An 18993-nucleotide genomic window follows, 5' to 3' on the forward strand; every position below is an offset into this window, starting at 1 on the left:
GCTTTTGCAGTGACCTAACATTGAGAGGAATGATGTGGGTGTCCTGCAAGATGCAAGCTCAGGCTGCTAATGTTGCACCCTCTTAAAATGTGACTTTGCGTGGAAGTGTTAGCGAGTCGTGGGGTTGTTGGCCCCGGCAGGAATGCCACCGGCATTAACACCGTGTGCCGGCTAGAAAGCAATGTGCACCGGTGACAGTGTTGTAGCACATACAGAGAAGAACAGTATGTGCGTGAGAGAGACTGTGTGTGTGTGTGTGTGTGTGTGTGTGTGTGTGTGTGTGTGTGTGTGTGTGTGTGTGTGTGTGTGTGTGTGTGTGTGTGGGCGTGCGTGCATGCGCGAATATATACAGTGGAGGAAGTACTAACTCAAGTACAGTATATTTTGTTGAGTTGATGAACACTTTTTATAATTTCACTCAAGTAAAACTTTGAATAGAGGACTTTTACTTGTAACAGTATTTCTACATTGTGGTACTTTTAAACCACTGTAGTGTATATACCAAATATGGAGAGAGAAAGAGACAGCGAGAGAGAGAGAGAGAGAGAGAGTGTAGTGTGGTAGAGAGATGTCATGTAAAACCAAGGGGTACATTCTAATAACAAAACCCATTATGAGCTAGTAGCACCATGTCCCAAACACTGGGCGTACTTTTACAAGACTGAGTGCCAAAAAGACAGACTGACCCACAAGTTGTGCCACAGAGCAGTGAGCCGTGTTAAGGCACATAGTGTACCTTATAATGTGGTCAAACGCAGGACAACATGACATGTGTAGCTGTTTCACACACTTTCATCATCCCTCTCTCCTTCCACATTCAGCCCAGGTTCCTCTTCAGGTGCTCAACCTACTTAAGTCTTTGAGGCCACTTGAGCCTGGTTCACATTTTGTTATGCATCATATCTTGCACAGAAAACAGTAGATCTGTATCTACAAGCACACAAGGCGAAGGCATCGAAGTGCACACAACTGTACAAGAGAGTACAACATGTTTACTTTTTGTACATTTTGATGTTCCCAAACTCTGGCCTGGCACGCCCATAGACTCTACTCTCTATATAGCTGCCTTTACATAGACCTAATTCATATTTTTGTAAAGTTTGTAAATCAAGATCGCTAAGGAGGACTATCGTTGCTAGTGAGAGCAGAAAGCTAAAACACAGGATGTAGGGATTGTGGTGTTCTCATTCACAGAGCTTTTCAGCGGTGTTGCAGAGACATATGGCTGTTAACCACTTGAACCCTATATATACTTCATGGACCATAGTCCCCCAGGGCTCTGTACTATAGCCCCCTCCTATTCCCCCTCTCGCAAAATCTGTTCAGCAAATATAGTTCTGTTCTCCCTCAGAATAGGGATGCTTGGGTTCATGTGGCTAATAAATCATTAGCGCTACAACAAATACATACGTATATCTATCTATAAATGTCTCTGTACGTCTGTACGTATGTCTGTAATCCACTTAACTCGAAAAACGTTCGCCCCACCGACGGTTATCCAGAATATACTCCATATATGGAGCTGGCCTGTTCTAACTTCTGACATCACAACACTCCATATTTACTGAGGTTAAGGATAGGAATAAGGTTAGGTTCAGACATAGTTTACTGAGGTTACTGCCCGCTTAGGAATACCAGGTAGAGTCAGAGTTTGCCGGAATTGTGCCCAGGGTGACCAGTATTCCCTTGAGGGCAATCTAAATGGACACTTACAAATCTGTAACTCTGACAGTATACAAATGGAACCAAATGGACCTGTTAGGGTAGTAGGAGCCTAATCGTTGTTATACCTTTCAATCTGTGAAATAAGAATTAAATGTTGAACGTGATTAATGGTAAATATGGGCAGTCTCTGTAACGTACTGCAAGTGGGGTGTGAGTCTCTGTGACTTACTGCAAGTGGGGTGTGAGTCTCTGTGACTTACTGCAAGTGGGGTGTGAGTCTCTGTGACTTACTGTAAGTGGGGTGTGAGTCTCTGTGACTTACTGCAAGTGGGGTGTGAGTCTCTGTGACTTACTGCAAGTGGGGTGTGAGTCTCTGTGACTTACTGCAAGTGGGGTGTGAGCATCACAGACGACATGTAGGCCGGACGCTTCTTGATCTGCCGCCTGAAGCCGAATACGGCGTTCTGCTGAAAGCCCTCCCTGATGTTGAGGATGTACTGGTTCTGCAGCGTGATGAAACGAACCTCCTTCAGACCACGCCCACTCGCCTCCTCGATCAGACGCACCACCGGCTGTTGAAGGAGGACAAGAGGGAATTAGATTGATTAATTGGATCACGTGAATGTAGTTTTACATAAAGTAGATTTTCTTTGCATGCCACACACACACACACACACACACACACACACACACACACACACACACACACACACACACACACACACACACACACACACACACACACACACACACACACACACACACACACACACACACACACACACACACACACACACAGGATCTGTAGAATATTGTGAAATATATATTTCTGTCCATCTGCGTTGCAATGCTTTGCAGTTTTACAATTTACACTTGTAATGACATGCCTAAGAACTTAGAAGGGACGCAAAGTTGAAACTGGTCAGTATGACACATAAGCCTAATTTATGTTCCGTCGCACAACAGTGTGATGCGCTGGAAATAGCAGACCTACAAGCTCACAACGGACACTGTTTAGGAAGAGTGTTGTAGGAGGAAGGGAGGGAGTGAAGGTTTAAGACAAAGTTGGGGAGGGAGGACATGGGAGGGGCATGGATGAAGACTGATCAAAATATCCTCGCTGTCGGGCAGTAACCTCCATTTTTGTAAATAATGCACTAGCCTAGTATCATACAGTAGTGAGCTTGTAGAGCGGCTATTTTCACTGTTTTATTTTTGTGTTTTTAAAGTTTCTGACATATAAGGATGCCACCTGACAGCGACAATGTGAATGATGGAGAGATATGACAGGTGTATTGGTGTGGAGAGGGGCGGGGCTAACAGGAAATGCAAAGACAAAAACAAAACACCATGCTGATGAAATATTAACCGCACGCACGCACGCACGCACACACACACACACACACACACACAGTCACACACACACACACACACAGTCACACACACAAAATGCAGACAGAAAATAAGGGGAGTGCAGTCAATTTGTAATGATTTGATGGAGTGGTCGGCAGTTGGCGCGCATGTGTGTGTGAGTGTGTCTGTTGCGTGTGTGTGTGTGTGTGTGTGTGTGTGTGTGTGTGTGTGTGGATGTGAGGCTGTGTGATGTATTGATGCCATCAATGTGTTAGGTTAGTAGATTGACTGGTGTGTGCCGAGTTAATGTGTCTGGCCTCAGTGGCCTGCAGAGCACACACGCACACTCACACTCACACTCACACTCTCACACACACACAAACACACACACACACACACACACACACACACACACACACACACACACACACACACACACACACACACTCACCTCTGAGTATTCCCTCCAGCCAAAGTTGTCTCTGCAGTAGTATTTCCACACAGTGTGACAGTTGGGGGCGGAGTTAGGGTTCGTGGGTGTGGTGGTTACGGGGTTGGGGGGAGTGGTCAATCGTCGCACGCGATCAAACTCCATGTCACACACTCGCATCGCTCCAAAGTCCAGCGAGAACACCCTGCCCCTGGGAAACACACACAAACACAACACAGCCGTTAGAACCATCACTGGTACACATAGGGGATACTAATAGGGAGGCCATGGCATTATTAGACTCCATGCCTATGCCCGGTTAAAATCAGCGGTGGACAAAGTACACAAATTACGAAGTACAAATGTTCTGATAGAATAATGCATTCATCTAGGGGTCCTTGACATGGAAATGTCCCTGTTGGAGAATAACTGGTTTACGGTAAACAACATTAGGAAACAAGCACAAATAAACACCTACACTTTAAAAACAAGCCCAGAAAAAACAACCGGCCAATACCTATATTTAAAAGCATCTTGGCACGCTCTCTACAAGCTCTCTACACGCTCTCTACACGCTCTCTACAAGCTCTCTACAAGCTCTCTACAAGCTCTCTACACGCTCTCTACACGCTCTCTACAAGCTCTCTACAAGCTCTCTACACGCTCTCTACACGCTCTCTACAAGCTCTCTACACGCTCTCTACACGCTCTCTACAAGCTCTCTACAAGCTCTCTACAAGCTCTCTACAAGCTCTCTACACGCTCTCTACAAGCTCTCTACAAGCTCTCTACACGCTCTCTACAAGCTCTCAAAGTGGAGTACGCAAAAGTACAGTATTTCTATTTAAAATGTTACTGAGTTAAGTTCATAGCTTGCCAAAAGCTAAACCAAATATGTACAGTAAAGTAAACGTATTTGATACCACAGTTCATTGTACAAATGCAAGCAATAGCGGCCTCATCGATGGAACACGTAACAATGTGTCAATTCAAACGTGGAACCCACATATTTCATAGAATGAAAGAAAGGCAATCAATCATGTGCATGTGTGCACAATCACCATGTATTTTTTCCAGCCTGTGTGTGCGAGTGCATGTTTCTGGGGGAATGCCACTACATGCAACAACATGCAAAGTGTAAGAATTTGCATGCTGTTCCTATGTGTGCCTGTGACAGAACATGAGCAAATGAGATTATAATCGTTGGTTATCGTCAGAATGTAGAGCCTGGAGATGGTCTACTGAATGTGAATGGCAGGCATTGCAGGAATACACAATCAGCCTGGCGAATAAACTCTAGATGTGTTTCCCAAACACTGGGTCGGGACTCTTTTGTGGGTCGCGGACACATATTTATGGGTCGCGAGTAAATGCCCCTTTTTTCAGCATAATAAAATCTAAATATTAATAAAAGAATATTCCACAGTAACTATTACTATTCAATACTAAACAATACATCCATGAAAGATACAATAAATAAACAAGTACTGAAAATAGTAGGGCTGCAACTAATGATTATTTTCATAATCGATTCATCAGCCGATTATATTAACGGTTAATCGGATTATGGCACTTATTGGATTTTAGTTTTTTTTAGACATCTAAAACTAACAAAAAACACATTAAAGATAAATAATTAATTCAGAAATACATAATTTATTTTCCACTTTCACCAAAATAGGTTGAAAGTGGTTTGACTGAAACTATTGTCAACAAACAAGCAGCAGAAAGGTGATCAAAAATACTTGTATTGGAACATCATCTAGATGATTTTTGCTACGACAGTAATATGCAAAGTTACAGACGGAGGGGGTGATGACTGGTGGAACTGAACCACACTATTACTGCATGTCTCTGAGTTACAGACGGAGGGGGTGATGACTGGTGGAACTGAACCACACTATTACTGCATGTCTCTGAGTTACAGACAGAGGGGGTGATGACTGGTGGAACTGAACCACACTATTACTGCATGTCTCTGAGTTACAGACGGAGGGGGTGATGACTGGTGGAACTGAACCACACTATTACTGCATGTCTCTGAGTTACAGACGGAGGGGGTGATGACTGGTGGAACTGAACCACACTATTACTGCATGTCTCTGAGTTACAGACGGAGGGGTGATGACTGGTGGAACTGAACCACACTATTACTGCAGGTCTCTGAGTTACAGACGGAGGGGGTGATGACTGGTGGAACTGAACCACACTATTACTGCATGTCTCTGAGTTACAGACGGAGGGGGTGATGACTGGTGGAACTGAACCACACTAATACTGCATGTCTCTGAGTTACAGACGGAGGGGGTGATGACTGGTGGAACTGAACCACACTATTACTGCATGTCTCTGAGTTACAGACGGAGGGGGTGATGACTGGTGGAACTGAACCACACTATTACTGCATGTCTCTGAGTTACAGACGGAGGGGGTGATGACTGGTGGAACTGAACCACACTAATACTGCATGTCTCTGAGTTACAGACGGAGGGGGTGATGACTGGTGGAACTGAACCACACTAATACTGCATGTCTCTGAGTTACAGACGGAGGGGGTGATGACTGGTGGAACTGAACCACACTATTACTGCATGTCTCTGAGTTACAGACGGAGGGGGTGATGACTGGTGGAACTGAACCACACTATTACTGCATGTCTCTGAGGCATGTTTCCTGACATTCTGTACATGACTCCTCCCCTAACCCAAACTGTCTGGATCAGTCTGGGTCAAAGTCTCAGATTTGTGTGTGTGTGTGTGTGTGTGTGTGTGTGTGTGTGTGTGTGTGTGTGTGTGTGTGTGTGTGTGTGTGTGTGTGTGCCTGCGTGCATGTGTCTTAAGTGCCTCTGGCAAAACCATTCTGGGTCAGACATACCACTCGTGCACATCTGGGCAATGCACACTGGCACGCTATGCCATGCACATGGACAGCAGGCAGAAAGAGACAAGGACAAACAAGCATGCATACACGCACACAGTACCCCCCCCCCCCCCCACACACACACACACACACACACACACTTTTTAACTGACTATAAATATCGTAGAGACGATACAATGTCTCCACGATATGCCTTTTCAGAGATATCGTGAATCACATTCTATGATTTTCAGTTCTATACCTTAATTTATACTTCTGTAGAACGACGGTTTCCTTCACCAAAAATATTACTCCTTACTCTTGCTCCTTACCTTTACTCTCTTTTAGTTTTTGTTCGGTGGTTGTGCTGTTACTTAAAAAATAACCATAAAACATATTTGCGATAATATTGTGCTGCTTGAACACATACACACACACACACACACACACACACACACACACACACACACACAGTAAGTGTTAATAGGCTCATTGATTTGTGCCTGAACACTAATTGAATGTAAGGTCAAAGGATGTCTGCATGTTGTGTGTAGTTGTTGTTGTTGTGTGAAGAATTATTTCTCGTGGATTCTTGTCCATTAATAACACTCACATAACAATAAACATACAGAGAGGGGGGTGTTTGTATACATTCTATCTACTAAAGCATCTGAAATGACTCTGGATAAAAAGTGGTGTAAAAGAGAAGGACTGAGAGAGAGAGAGAGAGAGAGAGAGAGAGAGAGAGAGAGAGTCATTACTTGAAAGGGCAACATGAATATATACATGTTATTGTGCCTGGAGAAGTGAAACTCAATATGCGGATACTGTTCCTTCACTGAAAATAAAGCTGTCTAGTCATAGTTTCACATCATTGGTGACTATTCCCTGGATTACAGTAACATACAGCCACACCCATGTCCGCACACACACGCACACACACACGCACACACACACACACACACACACACAGTGAGCGTACCACATTTGCTAACACACCACTTAGTAAGCAAAACTAACTATATATGCGGTTTTACTCAGGACGTGCTAATAAGTGTCAAGTCATCTTGTATCATCAAATACACACATATGTCTTCTTAGCGTCAATATCAATAATTCTGCTGGCTATCAATGCATTTGTCAATATAAGGAAATGAAACAGGGATCTACAACTGAGCACGTGCGGAAACAAAAACACAACTAGCATGAGAACTGAGTCGGCCGTTCCTGCTCAGTGATTTACCAGAAAAAGCATATTTGAATGGGGAAGAATGAAACAGGTGCTGCTCTGCTGACTATTATGAAGAAGAGTGTGTAGAAAGAATGAAGGATGATGGGGGAGAGAGACACAGAGAGAGAGAGAGAGAGAGAGAGAGAGAGAGAGAGGTTCTGACGAACAAAGCAATCATTTGTTACGCCTTAGGTTTTGGCATGTTCCATGTTATCTTAAGAGGATATATTAAATTGACTTCAGTAATAAGTTTGTTCACACAGGTTCATATGTGGGTAGAGAACTTCAACAACACTTCACAATGGCTTTATACCCGTGTGTTGACCTGTGATAAGGCATCATAAGTTAGCTCATTAAAAGGTGATGACAGTAATCTCAGTGGTTCTCAATGTGGGGTCTAGGGACCCCCAGTGTTCCTTGTGGGGATTCCAGGGGGTCCCCACTCCCCAGGTAAGTGAGTACGTTTAATATTACCATTATTTCACTGGCTAGAAGTGAGCCCATTGTACAAGAATGACTGTCAGATGATAGGTTTCACTCTCTCCACCGACACAGTATAGACAGAACTCAGTATAGACAGAACAGTACCCTGTCCCCTAGCCTAGGTAGTACCCTGGCCCCTAGGAGGCTATCTTCTGTAGTAGTACCCTGTCCCCTAGGTAGTACCCTGTCCCCTAGGTAGTACCCTGGCCCCTAGGAGGCTCTCTTCTGTAGCAGTACCCTGTCCCCTAGGTAGTACCCTGTCCCCTAGGTAGTACCCCTGTCCCCTAGGAGGCTATCTTCTGTAGTAGTACCCTGTCCCCTAGGTAGTACCCTGTCCCCTAGAAGACTCTCTTCTGTAGTAGTACCCTGTCCCCTAGGAGGCTCTCTTCCAACCCAAGCATTCTGTAGTAGTACCCTGTCCCCTAGGAGGCTCTCTTCCAACCCAACCTGTGCACACGCACACACACACCCTTGAATGGAAAATAAATAAAAAATACAGGTGTGCTCGCACTCACAACACACACACACACACACACACACACACACACAGAGACAGAGACAGAGGGCCAGGTCAGGGTCAGAGAGACATCTTTGATGGCACTCTGAACCAATCACAGAGCTGTACTCGCGTCGGCATGGCAACATGGAGGGGCCTGCCTGGATATGTGGATGCATTACAGTAGACGTCAACTGCAACGACACACACAGACCTAGACACTACTAGTACCTGCCATTTGCTGAAAGGTGAAAGCTATAAACTTTATAGCTCTCACCTTCCAGCAAATGGCATATACCTATATTGATTTCACCTGCATAACATCTGAGTTCTCACAGGAGAGGCTACATGAAAGGAGAGGAGACAGTTTGATGGCAAAATGATGAAGGGTGTCTCAACCTTTGAAATAGGCGAGATGTGGCTCGTGCAACAGAATCACATAAAAGAGGTGCAACTCTATAGGATATTGCTGGTATTTCGTATAATCACCGTAACCATAAGGCAAGCTCCTCTCGCTGCTGGTACAGTGGCCTTTAAAAAGGCCCCATCTGGCACCTCTCTCTCTCACGCACGCACGCACGCACACCTTGGAACTTTCTCACGGTTAGACAGACAAGGACCCGCATACCAGCATCAGTCATGCTATTGTACACGTCACAGACCAGAGAAAAACACACTCTCATACACACACACACGTAAGTGTACACACACGCACACTCGCACGCGCACGCACACACACACACACAAGTTCAAAAGATTCATGTACACACACGAAACGTTCACCCAGTCACGCCTCGACAAGTCAATAAGTCAGCCAGTCAAATAGATCTGCTGACGAAGGCTTCTTTACGTTCTTTACGTGTCCTCATGTGCGTGCAGCCGTGCGCACACGCACAGTTTGCAGTGCGCACACGCACAGTTTGCACACGCGCACACACACACAAACACACACACACACACACACACACACACACCTCATCATGTCATGGATTAGGTGTCACTTCCTCATGCCAACGATTCATTGACCAGAAGTGGTTAAATATTGTACTTCCCTCACTGGTTCTGTTGCTTGACCAGGAAACACAGCACACTCACGCCACATGAACACCCACACCCCCAACAGAGACAAACACACGAAACAGACACACAAAACACTTTCTACTATTCTTTATTTTGCCTTTCCATAACACACACACGCATGCTCGCACGCACACAAAAACACACACACACACACACACACACTCGCGTATAGATCCGGCATACCTGATAAATCCTTACGAAAAGAATATTTTCCTAAGTGTACGGCTAACTCAAAAATCCTTTTAAACCGTAAAATCCCCATTACTCTTGTGAGGAGTGAGGCCCAGAAATGTTGTCTTCAAAATGTCTGTTTCTCAAATAATGCTACGATACTATGCAGATGTAGCATCATGTTATGTATGGTTTGTAATGAAGGAACCATCCTGCCAACTGTCTCTTCTCTCTATCCCTCCTCTCCACCTGGCTGTGTTGACATACTCCTCTCTCTCAACTTTCAAGTCTCTCCCACATCTCTCCTCATTATCCTCCTCCCTCCACCTTTCTCTCTCTTGTGTCTTTGTGTACTTGTCATATGTGTAATGATAGATGGAAAGCGAGGGCAGTGGGGTCTCTCTCTCTCATCATATCATCATTCCCTCCCTCTCTCTGTCTGTCCGACTGAGAATTGTAAACCAGGTAACCGGCAAAAAATAGAAGGAAAGAAAATCAAACAAAATTACTTTGACATTTTGTGACAGAGGAAATAACTGTGTTTAATGTTATGATAGATTGCAAAACACAGGAGCCGATCTAACTGATACAGAGAGAGAGAGAGAGACAGTCTGACAAAACCAGAGTGAGCGAGGGAGAGAGAGAGAGACATCCTGACAAAACCAGAGTGAGCGAGGGAGGATATTGCTTCAGTGCAGAGGCATAGCGAACGCCTGGAGGTAGGAACACTCACAGGGCCACAGACACACAACACACAAACATACTACACACGCACAATTCCATTCCCTGTATTGTGTTACGAGATTTACAAGGACAAATGAGAAAAGGAAAGCAAATAAGAAAGCAGAAATGTCCTACAAATAGTGCACAAAGAGAGAGCGTTATGGGCAGATACATACATACAGAAGGAGAATGGATGGATAGAATCAGCGATATGGAGGCCTGTCACAATTATTACACAATCACCTAATCGCAATTATTTGAGCTAATAGTATAATCATCATAATCGTTTCCATGTTTAAAATGTTTTATACATTTGTAAAAAATAATGGGAATAGCAGATCTACAAGCTCACAACATGCCACGACGCGCTATGAGCGCATAGATCGCCTATTTCCACTATTAGTGTTTTGTTTGGAAAGCATAAAGTCATGAAATATGTCTGTGATGGCCTGGGCGGCTAGTGTAGCGGTCCAGGCCCCTAGGCTGCTGATGGCAGCGTGTCGCGGGTTCGTCTCCCCATCCTGCCAACTTTTGCTGTGTGTCACTCCCCATCTCTCTCTCTCCCCATTTCCTGTCGGTTTACTGTGATCTAGAAAAGCCAACCTAAATGTATATCTGCCCTGTGTAAGATCAAAGCCTAAAAGCCAAACAGAAATGTAATGTCTGTTCATATATTACAGGACGTTCAACAACAACAACAACAACAACAACAACAAAACCCAATTAAATCATTAATTGAAATGATTATGTCATAGTGGTGACAGCCCTGGAGTTACGGAGGGCTGCGTGAGCTACGAGGAGAGGGTTAAATTCAGATGCTGAGTAACAGGAGGCAGGGCGACCCAGACCTCGCCTCACTGATTCATTTCATGGGCTGGCTGTCTGACACGTTATCCACACACACACACACACACACACACACACACGCACACATATTTAGACCCATTATCTGATATGCTATCTGTTTGCCGCGCAATCAACACACGCAAGGGGTCCCGATGACACACACAGACACACACCATGCTTTAAATTATTGCATACATTTCACAGACAAAACACAGATACAAAAGGTAGCACAGGATACCATGTGATCTATACACACACACACACACACACGGTGTCAGGGCGCTCTGCCCTTGGTGCTCACTCAGTGACTCTTTATGTCAGTTAATGACAAGCAAGCCTTTTATCGCCTGACTAACAAAAGAGCTCTCTCTCTCTCCCTCTCTCTCTCTCAACATACGTCCTCTGCCTATGCGTCCCACGTGCACATTAAAGTTGCAGCAAACTTGCAAATGTCACAAGAATGAGCTACCTTTCATTGTTGTTCAAATCACTTAATGGATAGCCTCATTCAGTGATTCTCAACATGTGGGCCAGGGCCCACTGGTGGGGCATGGGGGAATTGCAAGTGGGCCCCTAATATTTGCCAAACACACAAAAAAAAGGAATAGGAATACAATATTAATATTTAAAAATAAATACAAATAATGCCATTTGTTTTCTTTAAAACCTTGAGAAATGTGATAAATAGCGACTAAAATTATACAAACAAACAAAACATGTTTCACCTATATTGACATGTCCAAAAGAAGTAGTTTATCATTCAACAAATAGTAGTAGTACTACTAACATAGTAATGTTTATGGGTCAAATCCCTGTTTCGAAGGCCTCCTCCTGCTTGTGTCTAAAAACAATGCTCACACAAATAAATATAATCGTACTGTCTCAAGTAGATCACTATTGTTTGTTTGTTTGTTTGAAATTTCTTTATTTAGGAATACCCCATTGAGATACAATATCTCGTTTTCGAGAGGGTGCTAACTACAATCAATACAATACAATACAATACACAAAAAAAGGAGAAAAACACAAAACAAAACAAACAACCAAACACAAAACACAAACAGGGTATTATAGTATGCAAGCATAATAGCAAAGATATGGATAATTTGTTCTGTCAGATATGACTGTCACTATTCTTCAAATAAGAAAGGAACGGTTTAGGACATGGTTTCCACCCAACAGAAACCCTTAACTGCACCACAGGGCCGATGACTAGCAGCCCCGGGTCTGGGTTCAGTGAGTTTAGTTCCAGTATTGGGGAGGTGTGAAGGTGACGGTGAAGGGGTAGCTTTCCTCCTTTTTGCAGAGTACATAACTGAGGAGGATTAGCCCATGGCTCCCCTTTCTGCTTATCATATGGATGGGATTAACCTGAGCTATGGATGGATCATACACATCTATGACCAGCAGCACTCCTCCTACAGATACACACACACACACACACACAGGTAAGGTCTGTCTTTGTCACACACACACACACACACACACACACACACACACACACACACACACACACACACACCTACACTACAGCGGCAGCCAAAATAGTCCTGTGTTGTTTCCATACCAACAGTAGAGCTTGTTTAGTCATCTGCTGCTCTTTAGATCACTAACACTGTTATCAGCTGGCTCTGGTTACCAAGGCAATGCCTTGTGTGTTGCCTTGAGCGACAGGTTGGATGCCTCTACAGGAAGCACAAAAAGAACTCCCCACACACCCAGTCTAACAAAGACCAAGGCTGCAACCCATTAAGTAAGAGAACTGTACGTCCCAAGCTAAACTACGCCGCTGAGTAGTATCTCCCTCTCATTGCTCTCCCAGCAACAGCGTTTACACCAGGGGTTGCTCAATTTGATCAGCCCTGCAGCCAAATTAGTACATCTAGCGTCACTCCGGGACACCTGGCTCGGGAACACATACAAGTACTTGTACTTTCCATTCTTTAAGAATGAGACCCAGTAGAGACAGAATCATGAGTGATTCTGACCGTGACATTGGATTAGTTTGAGGCCAGCTACGGACAAAAATTAGTTTTAACCTCAAATCTGAAGGCAAAACTAGAAGATAAGAATGATGATTTAATTTCATTAAAGGAGTCAACTACAGGAAAAATTACTCAGGACAAAGGTCTATGAAATTTAAAAATAAACAGCCAAGAAAGAATAGCCTAATATTATAGTATTCCAATATGTTCTAGGAAATAGCTGCACATTTCTGTCAAGCAAGCCAGATGGTGTTGTCTGAATCTACAGTACTAGTAATAACAGTGTAAACCCTGATTTATACTTAGTTGCCAGATCTGCAAGTTGAAAATAGCAGATCTACAAGCTCAGTTGCTCAAAATGCAACACGATGTGCAAGTAAGTAGAATTCAGGCATTACACATTCAAATCGCCTCTGAGAGGACTTGGGTTGATTCTGACAGGTGCACTCAAGACTGCATATCCTGTTTGTGGAGCAATATGCACGTTGCATGGAGTTTCAGTTGAAAACCTCAATCTACAGTACAAACACACACACACACACACACACACACACACACACACACACACACACACACACACACACACACAAACATAGGCTCCCCTAAGTTCAAAGTGATTCCATTGTTTAAATAAAGGTTGGATGAAGGAATGACATACAGATGTAGGCACACACTGACAGACTAACATGAACACATGCGCAAAAAACCTTCTTGTGGCCTCAATAATCCATTAAAGATGTTTAGGGTAAAAGGGTATAATGTTATAAGTGTGTGTGTGTGTGTGTGTGTGTGTGTGTGTGTGTGTGTGTGTGTGTGTGTGTGTGTGTGTGTGTGTGTGTGTGTGATATGGTGATGATAAATATCGTCGAGCCGATACAATGTCTCCAGACTCCATGATATGCCTTGTCAGAGATATCATGATAAATTGAATTATTATATATATATATATATATATATTATATTATATTATTATTATACTTCAACAACGTTTTCGTTCTGCAAGTATTTTGGTCAAACTTTGGTAACTTGAAAAATATAACCATAAAAAACCCAACATGAAAAAGAATCGTAAATACTGTGTGTGTGTGTGTGTGTGTGTGTGTGTGTGTGTGTGTGCGTGATACAGCTCTGCAGGAAGCTGTGCAAGTGTGCATGCTTTTCATGTCAACCCACCCAGGCTTGCCAAATGCTTGCATGCACGACGTGTGTGCGTGTACAGTATGTGAGAGGGAGGAGAGAGTGTGTGTGTGTGTGAGAGAGAAGTTCATCTATGTCTGCTAAAAGGCGTGCGTGTGAGCATGACAAACCGCTCAGCTCGTCTGCACAGAGGATTCGTGTGAGAGTCTGCGTGCCAGGCAGGCTCAAGTGTTTGTGTGCGTGTATGAGAGAGAGAGAGAGCGAGAGAGAGTGAGAGATAGACACACAGGACAAGGAGGGAGAGAGAGCCTGTGCGTGTGTGTCAGTGACCACACCAGGCAGTAGGGTCATGGAAGTTCACAGCTTTACACCACGGGTGCTTTACTTCCTGGTCTGAGCTTAGATCCAGCCAATGATAAGGCTGGCTTTGGTAGAAGGGACATCCCTTAGTGGACTTGTGATTTGAATCAATTGAGAAAAAAATGTACTCGGTAGGGAGATGTATATCTTCATCCATAAAGCAAGACAGGTGGGTGATTGACACGTAGACTTACAAAGCACACAAAAAAACATGACACAGTGACTGACACACTACCATACTGTACTGTTCTAGATCACCTTGAACCTCAGCATTTAGTTTATGTCCTCCACTCTACACAATCTAGCAGTGTAATGTAATGTATTGACTCATTTAGAATGAAATCATGCCCTGTTCTTTTCTTTCCTTTCTTTTTTTTGTCTGTCTTATTTTGAAAAAGCTTAATACAAATATTAAATACCATACTGTACTGTACTGTACTGTACTGTACTGTACTGTACTGTACTGTACTGTACTGTACTGTACTGTACTGTACTGTACTGTACTGTACATATTAAACATAACCAATGAACACACCACCATGATGACGAATGCCTGATTTACATACTGGTTGCGTGTCGTGCACCGGAGAAAAAAAAGCCACTCTAAAAGCTCCCAATGCATAGCGATGCAGCACTCTTATGTACTCTAACCCAACCCTCATACATTAGCAAACAAAACCATGAGTAAGGTCACACATACATTTGTCTATTAGTCCTCACTCAGCTCAACTTTAATTTCAGCTAGCTCACACAGAGGGGGTGAAACTAAATAGTAAGCTCATGCTAGTTACCAACCCACCACACCACAAGCCTATGAGTCGTCAAACATCCTATCGGCTTACTGCACCAGTCACCAAGCCACAAGTATGGGATCAGTTTACTACAGTAGCCCAACCAAAAGTTACAGTCTGCAAGTAGTAGCCCAATAACACCCGAGGACCTCTATACCTAGCTGTGTTTACACAACAGGGTCTCTCTAACAAGTAGGGGACTCTGTGGTACAAGTGTTGTGTTGTCAATATCTCAAATGTATATAGCACTTTTCTGAGTAACCAAAGGCGGTTTTACAGTACATGGGGGGCAACATGGGGTAACATGTTAGTTGTTATGTTTTTGTGTCATCAATATAGAGAGCAGGTGTCCCCTTTTTGACACATGAATCACTTCACTGAAAAGGCAGCACAGCAGACATGAGAGGAATTCACACAGGCTACAACTAATTAAATGTGTGACAGACAGATGCATGGGATATATGCAATACATACCATACATAATATGTATATTGTATATACAGTTTGTATTGGTTTCTCTAAGTATTGGAAGGACTTTTTCATTAGCATGTGCATTATGCTCTCAGTTAACCTGAAAGTGAACTGACTCCAGACCCCAACCCCCCCCCCCCCCCCAGCACTGTGCCAATACAGACACAGCTTATTAGCTTATAACAATGCCTATTCATTGCAGATAATGAAGGTTCCTAGCCTATAGCAGTGGCTACTTAGTACTTACTGAAATTTGAGCCTGATTTGCTCATTGTCCGGGTTGCAGTAGAGCCTCTCCAGCTGTTCCTGAGAGTCATCTGCTATGCTCTGCCAAGTCTGACTACTGCTTCTGCGGATCTGCCAATGGTAGGGCAGCACTGTGTGGTGGTGGGCACAGTCACTGCCGTATACACATAGACCCTGTAGGAAATCCACACAGATGGACACAGAGTCCGCTTGGTGCGTGTGATACTGGAGCTGGGTTAGCAGCTCAAAGACCAGGTCAAGGGAGGCCTCTTCGCTTTTATCCTGAAATATCACTCCTTTGTCGAGTCGGGAGGTATGGGGGAGGGGAGGCTGTCCACGGCTGTCTTTGATGGGAAGGCAATTTGCCCCCCGCAAGGCTTCAGAAGCGAAGAGGTCACCAGGTTTGACGCCCCCCTCTTGGTGGCCAGGAGGCGGGGGAGCAACCATGGGGGTGTCCCGGGTAGGGGCCACTACCGCTATTGTCACTGTCGTCACGGCCGCCAGGCCCAGGGGAGGCTGTAAACGGTGGCCGTTTGGGCTAGAATCCATGGCGACTCGCTGAATATCCAAAGACGCGAGCTTGGGCCTCTCCCCGCTCCTCTCCGTCTCCTCCAGCTCCGCCGTGGTATCGGCCATCTCCGTGTCCGCCGCGTCGCAGCCCAGCAGCCCCGTGACGACGGCGGCGGCAGCTCCCGGGGCTTTCAGGCACACCTGGCCGATGCACGCCTGCTTCACCACGACCGCCGCGCACAGGTTGCCCGCTGGGATCCGACCAGGCGGGTTCGGGGTCACGAAGACCCCGTCCCCGTTCACGAGCGTGTCCGTGCTCAACAATGTGGTCAGGATAGGGTCCTCCAGAGCCCGGTGCAGGCATTTGGTATCGAGTTTCCTCTGTTTCTTTTTGAAATACGGCTTCACCAAAGGAATTTTGTCCGATAGTCCGACAATCGATTGTTCCGTAAAATCCCCGCGTCCCCCCATGCTTAGGCTCATGTCCAGGGGGAGCCCTCCGGCAGGGAGACTTCCAATGCCCTTATCGCTGCTGGAGTCCGCCGGTTTCTGCAGAATATGCAAAGTGCTCTCCATGGTCGCCTCCTAAAACCCACCGACGGTCCTGAAAGAGACGAGATAAAGGCACACAAAAAGCCTAATAAGAATAAGCAAAACACCTGCATGACACACCTGGGATAGGCATAGCCTGCGAGTTTCGAAAGCCCCGTGCACACACAACTCGTTCTAGATGTCAAACTAGTTAGTCATCCTTGACACAATGCAGTGATTAATGGTTTTAATGGTCACCAGTAAAACGAGCCACGAAAACTCGTCTTTCCCTTCCTGGAAAAGGTTTCGTGTTTCTACTACAGTCTGCTGGAATGGAAAGCGGCTCTCTCCCTTAAAAAATGTGTTTACATGTATTTTAAGGTCGGCGATAGGCTAGTTAAGCGGATGTGATAGTGTGTTACACATTATCCATTTATAACTGTCGATAGTTAAATAGTTAACAGTGGATTATGTATTTATTTGTATATTCCTCTGTACCGACGTCATTGTTGTAATTTAGGTTCCAGCTACAGCAGACTGCAGCAGTAGATACGATCATTGTGAAACTGTAACAAAACGTCCTCCGCCTCCCGGGACTATTTTGATCAGTGGCGGCTGATACACACACACACACACAGCCATGTCGTCTACGTGCCGCACAGAGCCAAGCGAGCAACTCTAGTCTACTCTGCACGTAGCCTACTGCACACACACACTCACAGGGACTGCGGCGGAGCAACCAAAACGAGTAGGCTAAACGACGATGGGACTCCCGAGAAATATCGCCTCATCAAACCACGTTTTAAAACATTTTTTCGTAATAACTATTCACACAAAAAACCCGGGGTTGGAAAGGTCAAAGTGTCGAGTTTTTTAAACGATCTTTATTTGTAGCCTATTTGTTACAGAAAGCCTGCATGGGGCACCGCAGCACGCAGACGAGCCAGGGTCGTTGATTTATTATAGCGCAGCTTTTCTCCCGAGCCAATGTTCCCCCCCAGCAGAAGTACGTAGCAGGTCTCCGCTCGCTCGGCGTGTATGACACAAAGACAAACTACGCCACGGGTTAATACCTTTTCAATAAAATCCACTTCACCCCTCCTGTTCTCGACTCTCCTCTGCGCTTAGAATTCCGTGCGTACATCGGGTGTCCTTAGTCCGGGCGGTAGAGATCCGTGTCGAGACCTGTTCTGGTCCCGGAGTCGGACTGTCTGCGAGGAGGCTGGCCTGGTGCTGCGTGACAAAGCGCCCGTTTAGCATTCGCTCTCTCTCTCTGGCTGCCCTGCCGGCCGGGGCTTCAGTCAGTTCCGTTGTCCCGCTGCGGAGATGAGACGAGGAGGAGGAGGACGGGGCAGGCAGCTCGCAGCTGTTAGTTGCGGGGAACGGAGAACGCTGTGTGCTTCTTTCTCTGTGTGGCTCCGCGGCCAGCCAGTCACCGCCCCGTAACCTGTTCTGGGGGCGGGGCTTGGCACCAAAGGGGGAGTTGCGTATGGAGAGAGAGAGAGAGAGAGAGAGAGGGGGGAGGGACAGAGAGAGACGGGGGGGGGGGGTTAACGAGAGAGCAGGGGGAGGGGGGGTAGAGAAAAGAGAGAGGCTGGAGCTGGTGCGTCGTCTGGAGGTGATCA

At 45.2% G+C, this 18993-nt stretch overlaps 1 protein-coding gene across 1 annotated transcript in view; it reads right to left on the minus strand.

Annotated features, from left to right (window-relative positions):
* Window positions 1-18762, minus strand: part of tiparp (TCDD-inducible poly(ADP-ribose) polymerase) — a 33799-nt gene extending 15037 nt beyond the window's left edge. Inside the window, exons 1-4 of the mRNA XM_080771742.1 lie at window positions 18442-18762; window positions 16329-17441; window positions 3470-3659; window positions 2050-2237 (exon numbers count right to left, since the gene is read on the minus strand). Of these exons, the coding sequence (XP_080627868.1) occupies window positions 2050-2237; window positions 3470-3659; window positions 16329-17413 (1463 nt within the window). The 5' untranslated portion in view covers window positions 17414-17441; window positions 18442-18762. The remainder of the gene's footprint in view (window positions 1-2049; window positions 2238-3469; window positions 3660-16328; window positions 17442-18441) is intronic.
* Window positions 18763-18993: the final 231 nt, after the last annotated feature.

Source organism: Protomyctophum bolini, assembly GCF_963924005.1.
Source record: "Protomyctophum bolini genome assembly, chromosome: 9".
NCBI lineage: Eukaryota > Metazoa > Chordata > Actinopteri > Myctophiformes > Myctophidae > Protomyctophum > Protomyctophum bolini.